Source organism: Giraffa tippelskirchi, chromosome 2, assembly GCF_054371585.1.
Source record: "Giraffa tippelskirchi isolate mGirTip1 chromosome 2, T2T-mGirTip1v1.2.pri, whole genome shotgun sequence".
NCBI lineage: Eukaryota > Metazoa > Chordata > Mammalia > Artiodactyla > Giraffidae > Giraffa > Giraffa tippelskirchi.
The window spans coordinates 224,465,073-224,483,082 of record NC_137276.1 but is presented as its reverse complement, the minus strand read 5'-3'; the positions used below and the strand labels follow the sequence as shown (position 1 = coordinate 224,483,082).

Below are 18,010 nucleotides of genomic sequence, written 5' to 3'. Positions count from 1 at the left end.
AGTTTGCTTCAGTCTCCTGTGGAGTCACTGCTCCTTTCCCTTGGCTTCTGGTATGCATAATATTTTATGTGTGCCCTCCAAGAATAGTCTCTGTTACCCCTAGTCCTGTGAAAGCCTTGCAGTCAAATCCTGCTGCCTTCAAAGTCAAATTCCCTGGGGATTCCTAGTCCCTTTGCTGGATCTCCAGGCTGGGAAGCCTGATGGGGGGCCCAGAACCTTCCCAACAGTCGGAGAACCTCTGCGGCATACTGGAATGTTATGTGGATGCCTGGCTGAGAGGGAATTTGGGGGAGAATGGCGGTGGTGGTTAAGTCACTAAGTCATGTCTGACTCTTGCGACCCCATGGACTGTAGCACACCAGGCTCCTCTGTCCATAGGATTTCTCAGGCAAGAATACTGGCTGCTGCTGCTGCTAAGAATACTGGAGTGGGTTTTTATTTCCTTTTCCAGGAGATCTTACCAACTCAGGAGTCAAACCCATTTCTCCTGCACTGCAGGTGAATTCTTTACCCCTAAGCCACCAAGGTTCCCTTTGGGGGAGAATGGATACATGTATATGGATGGCTGAGTCCCCTTGCTGTCCACCTGAAACTGTCACAACACTGTTAATTGACTATGTGTGTGTATGTGACATTCTCCAGGCAAGAATACTGGAGTGGGTTGCTGTGCCCTCCTCCAGGGGATCTTCTTTATCAAGGGATTGAACCTCGGTCTCCTGCATTGCAGGTGGATTCTTCCACCATCTGAGCCACCAGGGAAGACCCGTTAATTGATTATAATCCAATGCAAAATAAAAAGTTTAATAAAAAAGATCCTCACTTTAATTACATTTGCAAAGATGTTTTTTCCTTATAAGGTAGAATCTATAAATTCCAGGATTTAGGATCTGATCTCTTTGGCCATTATTCAGCCCTACTAGAATCCAGACCATAAAAGTTAGTCCTTCAGGTTTCTGCGCCGAGAAAAATGAAGATCTGGGCAGTGTGTGGATTTATGGATGTTATTGTCTGGTAAGTAAATTCTGCTGCCTCCAGCCTGGACAGGTGTTGCTTATTGGTTTATGGTACCTGCCTGCCTTTTTGTGAAAAAAACAGGTATGCGACCCTTGGACACTGTAATTCCTTCAAATCACTCCAGGTCTGAGAAAGAGTTTTTATTTGATAGCCCCTGGTATTGTTATTATTTCTTTTGAAAATAGGATCAGAGACATTTGTATGAGACTCGTTTGGGAGCCAGCTGGTGTGCACATTTAATCAAAAGGGCCAAAATCTTCTCTGAGCTCAGTGTCTTTGCCAGTGAGCACCAAGCATATTCATTAGGATTATAATTGCCTCCATCGACAGAACTACACGACTTGGCCTGGGATCACTGGGAGGTCCGGGTACATGTTTTCCATTTATTTCTGTCCCAGTTGGAATCTGTAGTACAAATCACAAAGAAGAAAAAGCAATTTTACTCTATGTATTTCTGTGAAAAGGAAGTATTGTCAGAGAGAATAGAATGATTATTTGTAAGTAGGAGCAAGTGATGTATTTCTCATTGAGTCAATTTTTGATTCAGTAAAAAGTTGCTGCCTCAGCTATGATTACTCCTGATGCCTGAACCTTCATCCTTTATGGAAATAATTTTGTTCACCTCTCATTGCAAGTCTTCTTTAAACTCTTGTCAACGTAAATGCACAATGTGAGAGTTGAAAGTTTTATTTGGGGCAAAATGAGGACTGCAGTCCAGGAGACAACACTTCAGATAGCTCTGAGAAACTGCTCCAAAGAGGCAGGGTGGGGCGGGGGAAGATCAGCATATATGTGATTTTGGTGAAGCGGGAATACATGCAATCGAGCACATATTTCTCCAGGTTTCTGCTAGTCTCATGACGCTTTTGGCTAGTCATGAGAAACAGTTGTCACTGTGAAGGATTTTAGTGTTTTTCTAGATGTGAGGGAACATAAGAATTGGGCTCATAAATCTGCTCCTGAGAATATCTAACTACATGAAGACCTGTCCTGCCAGCTTTTCCTCTGAGCACGTGCTTGCTAAATCACTTAGTTGTGTCCAACTCTTTGCGACCCCATGGACTGTAGCCTGCCAGACTCCTCTGTCCATGGGATTCTCCAGGCAAGAATACTGGAGTGGGTTGCCATGCCCTTCTCCAGGGAATCTTCCCAACCCAGGGGTCAAACTCTAGTCTCTTACATCTCGTGTATTTGCAAGCAGGTTCTTTACCACTAACACCACCGGGAAGCCCCTGAATACAGGGTGTCTCATTCCTGCTCTCCACCTTGAACTCCTTTCAGAGGGTGTTGAAGGCCAGCAGTTGCATCAGCACATGATTTAACTCTTGTAGAGGTAGATGGCAAGGGCCAATTTGTAGTTGACACTCTCAAATCGGCATCGTGGGCAGTGCTTTTTGTGTTCGTGTGGAGGGAAATTAAGGCAGAAATGGACACAGCTCTTAGCCTCAGTGTTTCCTCATTCACAATAGTTAAAAGTGCATTCCTTTTTTACATTTTGAGGTCTTTCAAAGTGCAAAACAAAGATTTTAGATGAGATATTGCCACTTAATTCCTCAATCTTTGCTTTCATATAGTCCCTGAATGAGTTAATAAAGACAAGGTCCTGTTTGATGCCATGTGACTATAAGGCCAGTGGAACAGAATGACAGTTCTCATAAAATGGCTAAGTTCAAGATGTTGCACAAGCAAATATATATAATGAAAAATTGCTTCAATATCATGCGAAAAAATTCTATAAAACAACTTTGGAAAAGAATACATTCTTACTATATTGCCCAGTTTATAAGTTCCTTATGTGTATACATCTGAGTCTTCAAACAGTTCTGTGAGATGAGGTAGGTATTATTATTTCCATTTCATAGATGAGAAAACTGAGACCTAGAGAGGCTGTGATATGACCAAGGTGGCTCCTAGTGGCAGAAGTGGGACCAGAGCCCCAGAGTGCTTTTCACCCCACTCTACTACTGTGATAGTTGACAAAGCCTGTTTGAAAGACTTAGTACTTGTGGGACCCCCCGCCTCTTCCACTTTTGCATTTCTTATTTAAATGCCTGGATTGGAACATACAACTTGGGTGGCATGTGGTAATAGGGAAATGGTCCTTGTTCTTAATCCAAACAGATTTGGGGACAACATTGCATCAAAGAATAAAGAAAAGAAATACTTTCTTCCTCCAGATAAGTGTTCCTCAGGAATGATTTAAAAAACCGCTTGTACTGGAATCGCCTGGGATACTTACTAAACAGCTGAGTTTTCCTTCTCAAGTCAAACCTCTGAGGCAGAAGGTAATAAAGCACGCTAACTAATGTTTGAATATCACTGTCCTTGGCCCTCTTGCCTCATATATATGTGCATGTGTGCGTGTGTTTGTGTGTGTGCTTAGTCACTCAGTCGTGTCTGACTCTTTTTCATCCCATGGACCGTTCCCCTGCCAGGCTCCTCTGTCCATGGGATTCTCCAGGCAAGAATACTGGAGTAGGTTGCCATTTCCTACTCTGGGGGATGTTCCCCATCCAGGGATCGAACTGGGGTCTCCTGCATTGCAGGCAGATTCTTTACCATCAGAGCTACCAAGGAAGCTCCTATATATATATATACATATATATATATGTATTCCTCTCTCTCTCTCTCTTTAATATGTATTCCTCTCTCTCTCTCTCTCCCTATATATATATACATATATATATATATATATGCATTCCTTTCTCTCTCTCTATGTATATATGTATGTATATATGCATTCCTTTCTCTCTCTCTATGTATATATGTATGTATATATGCATTCCTTTCTCTCTCTCTCTCTCTCTATATATATATATACATATATATATGTATGTATATATGCATTCCTTTCTCTCTCTCTATGTATATATGTATGTATATATGCATTCCTTTCTCTCTCTCTATGTATATATGTATGTATATATGCATTCCTTTCTCTCTCTCTATATATATATATGTATGTATGTATATATGCATTCCTTTCTCTCTCTCTATATATATATATGTGTATATGCATTCCTTTCTCTCTCTCTCTCTCTATATATATATGTATATATGCATTCCTTTCTCTCTCTCTCTCTATATATATGTGTATGTATATATGCATTCCTTTCTCTCTCTCTCTCTATATATATATATTCTCTTCCCTTCTTTTATTCCCTTTGATTTACCATGTCCACTGGAAACAACATCAGTTAATGTTGCTACCATGGTAATCAACTGCAGACTTGCTTTATTGAGGGAGTCCAATCTATAACTCCCTACCTTCCTCTTGCTTAGGAGTTTGCTTACAAGTCCTCTTGATCTTAGCCGTCTTAGTAAGTGGCTGGAGTCTGACCTAGAGATCTGCTGGGTGTGCTGGGTTAGGCCATGGAGAGCCATGTGGCGGCACACCAGCAGAGCACCAGCCTCGCATCCACTTCTTGGTTGCACTTCACGTTAAGGATGGAGGTCCTGGGTGACTGTGAGACAGGCACAGATAAGAGGGAGGGCTCAGCAAGACTGGTAGTTATTTGGAGACTGAGATCCAACATTGATTTCTATCATATGCCTGTTGTAAGCAGTGTCCTTAGTCAAAAAAAATGTAAATTTCCTTTTGTTTATATGTCTGATTATTAGCCCTGGGTTAGGACTCAACATTCTGCATTTCTTGTATGGTCCCAGGAGATACTGTTGCTCTTGATCCACAGACCACAATTCCAGCCATTGAAGGCTACAAACTAATACAACTCGACTTCACTCTGGCAGGGTGACTTTTGGGTCAGGCCACCAAACTTCGAATCAATGGCTATTACAGAAAAAAAAAACCTTTTCTGTAGAAAGTTTGAGATTGAGTTCTCTAAGGTAAAGTACTGAGGAAATGCTATTTGACTCCTAGAATGGAAATCTGAAAAGTCTCATTTTGATTTCACACCATCTTACATCTGTAACAGAGACAAACTTCTCACCTCTGGAAAGGAGAAGATTTTTTAAAAGTGATGTTTTTTTCCTTCTGTGCCACAGAAGGCAATAAGAAATGGGTGAGCACACACTAGCAATTGAGTGTAAATGTTTAGACAGCCATAACGAACCTAGGATAATGGATGTTTCAACTCCAGGAAAATATGTTGCCATTTAAACTCAGAGATAATGTTGCCATCGGTCCTTAGCAGCAATACCTTCTCTGGGTAGAGGTGAAGGAATGACACAGTCATTCCATATGAAATCTGATGTCTCATAAAAGTGATGAGGGATTTAGACTGGTCAAAGGTGAAAATGCTGCTGTCCAAGGAAAGTGAAACTTATTTGTTTATATGAATGTTGAGATTGTAACTTTAGTCTCAGGCACAGTTCGATTCAACTAAATCATATCCATTCATTTATTAATTAATTTGCCAAACTGATATTTAAAACCTACCATGGGGCAGGTACTGTGCTAAATACAGGAAAATTAGATATAGAAACACTGTGTCTCTAATCTTGAGGAATTTAAATATAATAAAGTATAAATAAATATAAACAGTAAGAAAGGCTGAAATGAAGAGTTGTATAAGTTGCAGTGGAGGAAGGATTTAAGGCTACCATGGGGCAGCAAAAAATCATTCCACAGGGAAGCAATGTTTGAGCTGTGACTTAAAAATGAGTAGGACATGGCAGGGAGGCTAGGGTGCAAATAGATTGGAGGAAATCATTGTAGGAAAGGTGAAAATTGTGTGCAAAGGCATATAGGCATATGAGAAGTTGTGTCCAGGCAACAGAAAGACCCAGGAGGTGAGAAATTTACATGAAATTCATGGAAATACATAGTTTTATTGTTTCTATGGTTTGATGTCTAGAGAAAAATGTTTTGTGATAGGAAGACTTAAAACTGCATTCAAAACCAGCTGATTGGCACATGAGATGTTCCTTGAACATATTGGATGAACTCTTTTCTGGGGCAGACAGGCACTGCCTGGGATGTGTCAATATAAGGCAACTGGGGAGAAGTGGACCCTCTGAGCTTCTGGAGAGTATCTGTCTCCTCTAAAGACGTGGAATGGAAATGAAATCAAACTCTGTCTCTCAATTCCATCCCTCACAAAACGTCTGTACAGGATTTGGCCCATCAGCTGTTCATATTTTGGCTTCTCTATTGGCTCAATATTGTTTTAGGGACCAATGGCTTCCTTGGTGGCTCAGATGGTAAAGAATCTGCCTGCAATGCAAGGGGCCTGGGTTTTATCCCTGGGTTGGGAAGATTCCCCAGAGAAGGGAATGGCAACTCACTCCAGTATTCTTGCTTGGAGAATCCCATGGACAGAGGAGCCTGGTAGGCTACAGTCCATGGGGTTGCAAAGAGTTGGACACGACTGAAGTGACTTAGCATGCATTCTGATGAATCCCTATTGATTTATAAGCATTTTAAGGATGGGCTTATTAGATGGGCTTCTGTGAGAGGTGGGAAGCTTATTTTGGATTGGAGTCTAGAGATGAAAGTTGAGTGAAAGGAAATCTTAAAATTGCCTTAGAGTCAGCAGATGGGCACATGATATCATTGCTGTAGTTGGCTGCCCCAGGATTTAACATTATTACCTTCTACTTGTTCTGAAATAGATTTAATAGCCAGACTTTCATAGCTAGAGTCACTTGGTAAGGTCAGAAACTGCTTTTGTCTCAGAATATTTCACCATTCCTCAGGCATAGGCAGGGTTTCATAATTCTGGGCATCTAACTGCTCTATTGATGTCAGTTACATAGAAGAGATCCAAGTGCAAAAGGATTTAGTGGGGTCTAGATGATTCAGTGCATTTGATCAGTGGTAGGAGATGCTGAAGGTTCATAAGGAAAGTGTAGGAATGCATTTTATAAGAAAAGAGTCTTCGGATGAAGAGAAACCTGCAGTGACAACCTGATACACTGATTGTACCCACCCGACTCCGCACTTGTTACCCTCATTGATGTGTACTTAGGACTTGAATCTGGGAGAATTTGTGGAAGGTACTGGAAAACAGTTTTGTCTTTCTTTCTCATGAACTTTGTTGAAACTATCCATTAGTGTGCAGTCGTATCTGAGATTCTGTGCAATTGTAGATACTAGGATTTTCCCAAACAAGTCTTTATTTTCTCTGAAGCTACCCGAGAAACTCACAGGACCATGAGCCACAAAAAAATATCTCTGCATGACTGTAGAGTAGTGTTACCAGAGTTAGCAAATAAAAATACAGGACACCAAGTTAATTTTGAATTTCAAATAAATAATAGCTATTTTTTAAAATATAAGTATGTTTTACATTTTAAACAAAATCCCATTAGGCACTGGGTCATGATTTCCCTACAGTATTCTTGAGCTCCACAGAGTTCTACTTTAGAGAAGGAGCTCTAAAATTGTACCAGAAAGTCAAATCTCTCCTATTTGGAAACTGACTTTTGCTCAATGTGGGAGCTGGTTGTCAAGAGATTCCTGGAATTGCAATTACCCATGGTAAACCAAAGGAGCTTTTCCTTGTTCATGCTCATGGAATAGGACTTCTACGCTACAAAAGGGCCATTATGGAGGAAAGAGTTAACCTGACTTGTAGAAATTGGAAGAGCTGGTAATTACAGCAGGTTTCATAAGCTCCTTTCTTAGGAAAGAAGAGCAGTGGACAAGTTAGCTTCTGAGCTAAATTAAATTAAAAAATGTCAGAGGCTCTCATTTTGCAGTTTTTAGCATGAATAATTTTGCAAGGTTTCCAGAATTCTTGTGATTTCCCATCTCTTTTAGTAATCTGTGTCTGCTTTCCCATAGTGACTGGCAATGAAACCCTTAAAAAGCTGAAGAATGGGTTTCTGGTTCAGGAAATGTGGCGAAGTAAATGGCCTAAAATTCTGCTGCTACAACACTCAGAAGTGTGGAGCAACATCTAATACACATTATTCTAAATGTATAGCTGAGAAAAGAAAAGAACATCCCAGGTCCTGGAAAGTAAGCCTGAGATAAAAATGAGAGTAGAAAGCGTGAGGGTTGAGGGCTGATTGAGCGGAGCTGTCAGTCTTGCTGTGAAGTGGAAGAGGATGAGTATTGACCTTATGAGAGGTGTGGCTCGGAACTTGCACATTCCTTAAGCTGGACACTTGAAGAGTGGCATGCATCTATGGATTGGAAATAACTGCCCAGCGGAACCGGGAGAACTCAGAGCATTTTTCCTTTTCTTGCTAGGTTCTTGGTGAGACATTGAAACTGTAGGTATCAGCCCCTCACAGTCTTATAGTTTGAATTTTACAGCTGATATAGTCTGAGACTTTGATTCTTTAAGAGATTTTTTTTGGTGAACATCAAAGCAGTCTCCTCCACACTAATCATTTATATTTTAATAATTTCAGGGTGGGAAAGATCCTTTTAGGTATGCTACAAAACCTTTTGCTGCTGTTGTTCCAACTTTTTGCGACCCCATGGATTGCAGCATGCCAGGCCTTCCTGTCTCTCAATATTTGCCCAAGTTCATGTCCATTGCATCAGTGATACCATCCAGGCGTCTCATCCTCTGAAGCCCTCTTCTTCTTCTGCTCTCAATCTTTCCCAGCTTCAGGGACTTTTCCAGTTAATTGACTGGAGGAGTGAATGGCAAACCACCCCAGTATACTTGCCGTGAGAACCTCATGAACTGTATAAAAAGACAAAACCCTTAGACCATAACAAAAATTGATTAAACTTAGTTCCATAAATATATAAGAAATGACTGCCTAGCAAAATCACCATGAGCAAAGTAAAAAAATGCTAATCTTGGAAACCTAATACAACTCATTTGTCAGACAAGGGGCTAGTTCTCAATGCATGAAGAAGCCACAAATCAGAATAAAAGAACTGTGCCTATGTCTTCTTCCAAGAGTTGTATAGTGTTAGTTCTTATATTTAGGTCATTTTGATTAATTTTTGCATATGGTGTGAGGTAGGGGTCTAATTTTATTATTTTGTATGTGGATATAGGTGGTGCTAGTGGTAACAAACCCCCAGGGCAATTCTAAAATTTCTCTACTTTTTATGTGCTTGTTTGGATTTTCTATTTATTTTTGAGTCAATTTTGGAATTTTTCATCTTTCTAGGCATTTGTCTGTTTCATCTAGGTTGTCTAATTGGCACATAATTGTGACCGTGCTCAGTCGCATCAGTCATGTCTGACTCTCTGTGACCCCATGGTCTACAGCCCACCAGGCTCCTCTATCCATGGGATTCTCCAGGCAAGAATACTGAAGTGGGTTGCCATGCACTTCTCCAGGCGATCTTCCTGACCCAGGAATTGAACCCATATCTCCGGCATCTCCAGCTTAGCTGGCAGGTTCTTAACCAACTGAGCCACCTGGGAAGCCTAAAGAAGCAACGCTGCTGAAACCTTGCACTAGTATCTTATAAATACAGAAAGGTCAAAAATGTTGCTTAAGGTGTAGTACTAAACCACGTGAGGAAAAGAGTTATAGATTGGGGAAAATAAAAGACATCTCATGAAGATTAATTTGTCCACAAGAGATAGAAAAAAAAATGTAACTGCAATATTTTGGAGCATTTTGGGATTGACCTGGGGCTCACACTCAGCTGGCATGCACTGGTATGGGCATAATAATTATTCACAATCTATATCCCCTGGAATTGAGTTTACTTCAACTCCCATTGGTGCCTGAGATGTACCAATTTTAAATATTTAGATAGAGCTCTTGGGTAAATAGTAGAAGTAAATGTAGGACAATGAAGAAAACAGAAATGTTTGTGTAGTAGAATTCTTATTTCTAAAATGGGTGATGTGAAGGACAAGACGTTATATAAATCCTGTACTGGACAAAAGGAGATAATGCAACAAATCTTTTGACCACTGAAAGTTGTAAGTGGGAAAAGCCCTAGCTAGAAACTGGGGCAACAGAGACATTTGGAATATGTAGGCTTGTTAAGAACAAAAATAAACAGTGCCTGGAAACTTCCAGAACAGCAAAGAAATAAATGTAAGAAGTTAAATTAGTACAGAGTAGATGTAATAGAGGTAGCAGAGTTCATTCATCTTGTTTATGTTGATGAACTTCCCCAAACAGGCTTTTCCTTGTGTGGGACACTTTGAATTACAGACAATTAAGAGTTGGAGGAGACACTTGAGGTCATACAATTTCTCCATCTCAGATGGACAATATATGATTGTGATTATAAATGCCTGTCTGTGACTCAGACTTTTGTATGTTGTGTGAAGCAACATGCTTCTGATTCTTCTTGTTTGTTGTTCAGTCGCCCAGTCGTGTCCAACTCTGCGACCCCATGGACTGCAGCACACCAGGCCTTCCTGTCCCTCACCATCTCCCGGAGTTTGCCCAGATTCATGTCCGTTGCTTTGGTGATGCCATCCAGCCATGTGATTCTTATATGTGGTTAAACATACTACTGGCGTTTTTTACTTTATTTTCAGTATTTCTTGCATCTTTTTAAGGGAAAAGCCATCTTTGCTGCATTTGCTATATCTAAATATTCTATTTAAGATTAAGATAGTGATTGTTTTACTAGGATAAATTTAAGAAAGCTTAGGAAATGATCTAAGAGCAAATCACATTATGATTGGCCCACTTCCTAGGACAGCATTATTTAGCTTGCATCTTGAAAAACTGAAAAACATGTAACAGGATTTTATGAAGACTCAAATGGCATTTCTTTAATTATTGTACCTTTTACATTTTAACCATCTTGAACAGTATCTTTGAATTTATTATACTTCTCAGCTCGGTTGAATGGAATTTATAGGACATGGTTTCAACTTTTTTCAGACTACTTTTATGGTTATCTTTTTTAAACTTCTTTGTTAACACCACTTAAAAATTGTAGAATATTCAACTGCATGGAACTTTATAATTTACCTAATAGTTTTTCCATTGTTTGATGATAAGTCTATTTCAACATTTTTTCCTTTCTATGAATACTATGTGATGAGCACCCTTATACAGATTATTATTAAGCGCAAAAATTATTTGGTATTATGTAAATTCTGGTGCCTTCAGGGCCACCAAAGAATATTGGGTTACTTGGCGTTAGACTAAAAGGTATAGTGAGTTATGATTTTGATTCTCATCATACTTTGTCTTAGTTTTCTCTCTTCTCCCTTGAGGTTGGATTTTTCATTTTTCTAACTATGTTTGCTTTGTTCAGCTTTTATCCCCTCAAACTATTTTTTTTTTCATGCTTCTAATCAGCTATAAAATGGGAAACCAGGTAACTAAATGTGCTATTCTTCTATACAAAGAAAAGTAACTTCAGAGTATGTACCATATGGGAGAAAAGTACCCAAGCTTTATTAAATAGAATTAGTCACCAAGATTAGACAATTTTTTTGAACAAAACCTCAGGTTTCTTGGATAAAGTTCCCATTCCTCTACTAAATTAAAAAAATAAATCTAACTATAATAAGGGAGGATTTTAGTTGAGGCATGTCGTGTGTAACGAAAAAGTCCATTGAGATTTGTGAGTAAGGGAAAATATCTTATTTTTATGACTGAGTGAAGTGAATTCAGGAGAGTTTAGGAAAAAGGGAAGCATTAGAATTTATGGATTTGAGGAAATGGAATGATCTGCTTGGTTGCACGCGGGCACAGCTCACTTCTTAGACATATAAACTGCCACCAGATTTAATGTGTTGTTGAATAGTCATTTCATCTGGGGTTTCATGATATTTGTTCCATGACACGTAAGCCACTACCTGATCTATCTGGAATGTAGTCTATTATCAACCACGCTGCTAATGCGAACTGCTGAATATCAAAGCTAATGAGCTAGCTTCCATTTCCTGGATGATTATCCCAGCACTTCACAAGGGAAAGTACAAATGTACGAAGCATTTGATGTGACTTGGAACTTGCCTGCAAAAGCCCTGTGGTGGTATTATTGAAGTATACTTGGCTGAATACAAGGCACATGTTGCCAAATGTAAAGTTGAAGATAGGATGTCAGGGAGTTCTCAAATGGCTAACGGTACACAGAAAGCTTTTCCAGGAGAAATCGGAACTCACCTTTAGAGGAGGGGTGGAAGGCAGGTTGCATGCCAGAGGGTTTATCTGGAGGCCCTGTGTTTACTAACCACTGTGTTTTATTTTTAATTTTTATTTTTTTGGATGTACTGAGTCTTAGTTGTGGCATGCGGGACCTAGTTCTCTGATCAGGGATCGAACCCAGGCCCACTGCCTTGGGAGCACTGAGTCTTAGCCACTGGCCCACCAGGGAAGTCCCTAACCAGTCTCTTTACCAGTAAATGCCCCTAAGTTCATTTGGGAAGGAATATGAGATACATCATGCTATCACCGAGTGGAAATAATATGATAGCTGCTACATGAGAAGTCAGACTTGAGAATGTGTTACTAGTTGTCCAACACACACACACCCCCCAAACCAGGAGATCTGAGTTTAACCCTGACTATAGCAATCATTGGGCTTCCCAGGTAGCTCAGCTGGTAAAGAATCTGTCTGCCATGCAGGAGACCCTGGTGCAATTCCCGGGTTGGGAAGTCCTCCTGGAGAAGGAATAGGCCACCCACTCCAGTATTCATGGGCTTCCCCGGTGTGTCAGACTCTAAAGAATCCACCTGCAATGCAGGAGACCTGGGTTCAGTTCCTGAATTGGAAAGATTCCCCTGGAGGAGGGCATGGCAACCCACTCCAGTATTCTTCCCTGGAGAATCCTCATGGACAGAGGAGCCTGGTGGGCTACAGTTTATGGGGTTGTAAAGAGTCAGACGCGACCGAGTGACTAAGCACAGCCCGTTTACATTATTTTGAATTCTACCATTCATGTTACTTTAAAAATGCTTGCTTTTATACTTAAAGGAAACTTCTTTGAGCCAATAATTCACGTTCATTATTGAGGGAAAAATGCAACCTTTGTGGTACCAACAACAAAAAGAAAATTTACTCAAGAGTAAAACACAGGGATTGAAAACTAGGAACCTTATAGCTGAGATAAACTGCAACTTGTTAACTCAATCTAATCTGAAGCAAAACAATCTTGCCTTTGAGAAGTTGGACAATTAAGAAATTAACGTGTTGTTGGCAGAAATTACAACTGAAATTACACTACAAATTTGTAAAACATATTTTAGTAAAATTGTTTCATTATCTTTTCCCTCTGAAGTCTTCCTTTCATCCATCACAGATAGCTTAAAAGACACTAGTGTTCACAAGATACTTTGAGACAAACAGGAAACTGCACTGAAGTTGCTGCTAAAGGTCTTGTGGTTAAGTTCCTCCCACGTAAGCTAGAGGTTCTCAAACCTGGCTGCATAGCTGCACACTGGGGGAAATTTCAAAAATATGGATTGCTGGATCTTAGCTCCATTTACTGAGCTTGAATCTTGGCTTGTGTCTAGAAATCTGTGCTTTTTTTTTTAAAAGCATGTCTGCATGTGTGTATTGGGGCACTAGCCTAAAACTTTCTGGAAAGATGAATATACATATTATTTTCAAAAAAATCTATAGGAAACTACTACAGATTTCTTAGATATCCTTTAGGCATGATTTTTGTTTAAAAAATTAATTAATTAATTTGGCTGCCCTGGATCGTAGTCCTTTTTGCAGCGTGAGGTATCTTTAGTTGTAGCATGTGGAATCTAGTTCCCTGATCAGGGATGGAACCTGGGTCCCCTGCATTGGGATCACAGGATCTTAGCCACTGGACCACCAGGGAAGTTCCCTGGAAGCATAGTTTTAAGCTTACTCCTGCAGTGTGGAAATTCTCTTTCAGTAATAACCCATGTCCTTCCTGTTCAGATGAAATCTATTTTGTTTCAGGCACTGAAAAACAACCTATGACATGGGGCATTGTTTGCACACGGGAGCCCGGAAAACTGCATTATCTCTTTTGTCCAGATAACTAGTTTGTTTCCTTTACTTTTGGCCTCTTATGTCTATTTTCTATTAAATTTTTTAATATTCTCTTTTAAGATTGCTAATTCTTCACCAACTGGAGAGAAACATGAGGAATCAAACAAGCAAGAGACAGGGATTCAGAAAATCTTCCAAGTTTGAATTACTAGTTATCTGACCTCAGTCAAGTCATTCATTCATTCATTCTTCTAAGAAATATATATATTGGCTAGTTGTTGGTGGAATAACAAGAGAGCAAGCAGAAATATACACCGCCACATAAAACTTGGAACTTGCACAGCATCATTTCTGTCTTAGCCAAGGAAAGTCACAACTTTGACCTAAAGCCAAGAGTTTGGAAATAAAGTGAGGAGAAGAATGGGGTAAATATTTCTGAACAATAATTTGTCACAAATGTCTGCAATAATTTTAGGCTCATCTTTTTATCTACTTGAGCTCACATTTCCTTGTAAAACTGAGATGATAATATTCTCTTTGGGGATTTCATAGGTTTGTTACAAGGCTTGAATGTGATGATATTAAGAGTCTTCATGAGCTTTCAGTATGGAATCTTAGGGTTTTCCTGTCCTGGTTTCCAGTGGAGACTATTGAGGAGAGTGGAAGAAAGCTGGGAGTCAGCCCAGGGGAGGGAGGAGAATGAAATAAGATTAGTATTTTCACTCACATAGTGAAGTGGAGACACATTAATCTACATTTCTTTATCTTATTCCTCAAGAAAAAGACCTAGAGTGGACTTCCCTGGTGGTCAAGTGGCTAAGACTCCACACTCCTGATGCAGGGGGCCTGGGTTCGATCCCTGGTCAGAGAACTAAATCCCACATATCATAACTAAGAGTTTGCTTGATGCAACTAAGGCTTGTTGCAATCAAATAAATAAGTATAAAAAAATACCCAGAGTAATGGGTCCCAAGGTGTTAACTGCACCCCTAGTGAATGTGAGGCTTTGAAGTAGTCCCCCTTGGTTCAAGAAAGTTGCTAACTCTTCTGAGGATAGGAGGGTGCATAAAATCAGGATATAGAGTGCAGATAGAGTGAATGTTCTGAGAAGCACGTAGTCAGTATGAGCCATGTTGACCTGAGGGGCTACGTGGATGAAATAGAATTTAAACCGAAATTTAAAAGTTGGGTAAGATATTGAGAGAAAGGGGTGGCCGAGGATGCACTGGTTAAATAGCATCACTGATTCCATGGACATGATTCTGAGCAAACTCCTAGAGATAGTGAAGGACAGAGGAGCCTGGTGTGCTGCAGTCCTTGGGGTCGCAAAGAGTCAGATGTGAGTTAGCAACTGAACAGCAACAAATGATATTGGGATTGAAATAGGAAGTCTGAGAAAGGGAAAGGTATTATTGTTGCATGTGAGAATAAAAGTCCAGAGGAAGGAATGCAAAGCATTTGAGAAGGCTGGTTGTGCAAAGATGTGGAGATTCACTCGTTCATTCAACAATAATGTTTTGGATATCCACTGTGTAAACTCACTGCTAGAACCGCTATATGCTTCATTGGTAATGATTGGGAGGTGGTCCCTGGCATCACAGAGCTTTCAGACAGACGTGAATCAGAGAGTCATTAAAGAAACAAACACAGGCACGATTTCAAGGTTCCCAGAGGGCGTGTGATGATAGGGATTGACCTAGGGAGGGAGGTTGGCAACAGGTGTTCTCCAGGAAATTGCTGGTGGAGCTGATGAATTAAGGTTTCGCTTAATCAAAGGGTTGGTCGGATGGCATGGGGAGAATCTTTTAGGTAGACTCTCAGTGATGTGTATAAGAAGTCTAGAAACATGTCTGAACCTGAGAAGTGAGGAGGAGCTGGAAAACATGAGGTCAGGCAGCTGAGTAGGAGAGAATTTGTGGAATATAGGTGGCTACTTTAAGGCTTTAGTGTGAATTTCAATGGGCCTTTCCTAACTCTGTGCTGAAGTACCCCGGGATGCCAAGGTAAACTGAGGGGAGCATCATGAAATGTTTTAAATTTGAGGGAATCTGTTGGACACCATGGAAACTACTACTATTAAGTTTTTTTTTTTTTAGTAGCTCAGTCGTGTGCGATTCTTTTCAATTCCATGAATTGTAGCCTGTAGGCCAACAGGTTCCTCTGTCCATGGAATTCTCCAGGCAAGAATGCTGGAGTGGGTAGCCATTCTCTTCTCTAGGGGATCTTCTTGACCCAGATCCCCTGCACTGCTGGTGGATTCTTTACTGTCGGAGCCACCAGGGAAGCCCAGTTAAGTACCTAGTTATTTAGACTGCCTAGGTGGCTTAGTGGTAAAGAATCTACCTGGCAATGCAGGAGACGCAGGTTTGATTCCTGGGTCAGGAAGATCCCCTGAAGGAGGAAATGGCAACCCACTCCAGTATTCTTGCCTGGATAACCCCATGGACAGAGGATTCTGGTGGGCCACAGTCCATGGGGTTGCAAAGAGTCAGACACGACTGGCAAGCACGCATACGACTGTGTCTCCATACCTATTTTGCCCACCTCCAACTAATCTACTCTCCACCTTGTTCCTGGAGCCATCTATTCTAAACACAAATTTGGCCATCACTCTCTTTAGGACATGCCTGTGATTTCACATTACCCTTACGACAGAGGTTCCCAAGTTTCACAACTCATAGTGACTTTGCATAGCAATAATTTTTTTGAATGCTCTTTGGCTGAAAAGGAACACCTACCTGTTTCATTTACTAAGTAACTAGGTGTATGTGTGCTCAGCCATGTCCAACTCTTTGGAACCCCATGGACGGTAGCCCACCAGGCTCCTCTGTCCATGGAATTTTCCAGGCAAGAATACTAGAGTGGGTTGCCATTTTCTGCCCCAGGGGATCGTCCAGACCCACGGATCAAACTCACATCTTCTACATTTCCTGCATTTCCAGGTGAATTCTTTACCACAGGAGACAAAGAGAAATGAAGATGGATGGGTCTAGCCTGGAAGGTCCTGAAAGATAGGTAGAGGGTAGCCATTAATCCTCTTCTTACGGTCCACCATATGTGTGCGTCCTAAGTCACTTTAGTTGTGTCCGACTCTTGGCAACCCTACGGACTAAAGTCTGCCAGGCTCCTCTGTCCATGGCATTCTCCAGGTGAGAATACTGGGGTGGGTTGCCATGCCCTCCTCCAGGGGATCTTCCTGACCCAGGGACTGAACTTGTATCTCTTATGGCTTCTGCATTGGCAGGCGGGTTCTTTACCACTAACGCCACCTGGGAAGCATGGCTTAGCATAAGCCCTGATTACTCAGACCTCCTCAGAACTTGTGTTTCCACCAATTAGTCTAATGCCTGTTTTTTAAAAGGAAAATTCTTTCATGGGCATTTTTTCCTTAGGCATAATGTGAAGTCAGATCTAACTTGCCTGAAACATGCTTGCCAGAAACATGCTTGACTGAACCAATGCAAGTTTCTGTACCATGCACCCTCTTATCCATGGGAAGGAGTTGATATAAGGGATCTAGAACCAGGTGATCTGAATTGATGTCTCAGCTCTGTTATTACATACTCTGTCACCCTGGGAACATTATTATCCTCTCCAGGCCCCAGCCCCAGCTTCCTTATCGTGTACTTCACGGGGCTGTTGGCAAAGATTACATGACAGATGTGTGGAGAGTTGAGTGCAGAGTCCGACATACTTTTGTGAACATTAGCTACTATCATTGTTATGACCAGGCTCACCTCCTCTGCCTCCTATGTCTCAGAAAAATTCCAGATTCAGATAATGCCATAAGGAATCTGGCAAGTGTGAAGTCAGAGCTGGGATGGATGAAACAAAGTAGAGTGGTATGCTGTAGGTTTTGACATCAATGATCTGTGATGCCTTCCCTCTGGGTCAGATCCTGAATGGGAAGTTTTATTTCAGAGGTTTGTGGTGCCCACACACTGCACTGTGGCAGAGGTAGCATCAGGATTCCAGGTTCACTGCAGGTGGGCTGCAGGCTTGGGTGTTTTCATTTTGTACAGCTGATGTGCTCACCTTTAGAAGGATGAGTCCATGAAAGATAGTGTGGGGTTGCTTATTTGAGATGAATACTGTTTTGGTTTTGATCTGTGAGATTACAAAGGATGCTGTAATATGTTCATGTGGTTATATACTTATTATAGTGACTGGAAAAACCCAGGCACCTCATATTCCCTGTAAGTGTGATTGCAGATCGGTTGA

General features: G+C 40.9%; 1 protein-coding gene across 1 annotated transcript in view; it reads left to right on the top strand.

Annotated features, from left to right (window-relative positions):
* TIAM1 (TIAM Rac1 associated GEF 1) overlaps positions 1-17,149 on the top strand; it is a 665,813-nt gene extending 648,664 nt beyond the window's left edge. The window contains exon 29 of the mRNA XM_081558051.1: positions 16,732-17,149. Coding sequence (XP_081414177.1) covers positions 16,732-16,766 — 35 coding nt within the window. The 3' untranslated portion in view covers positions 16,767-17,149. The remainder of the gene's footprint in view (positions 1-16,731) is intronic.
* Positions 17,150-18,010: the final 861 nt, after the last annotated feature.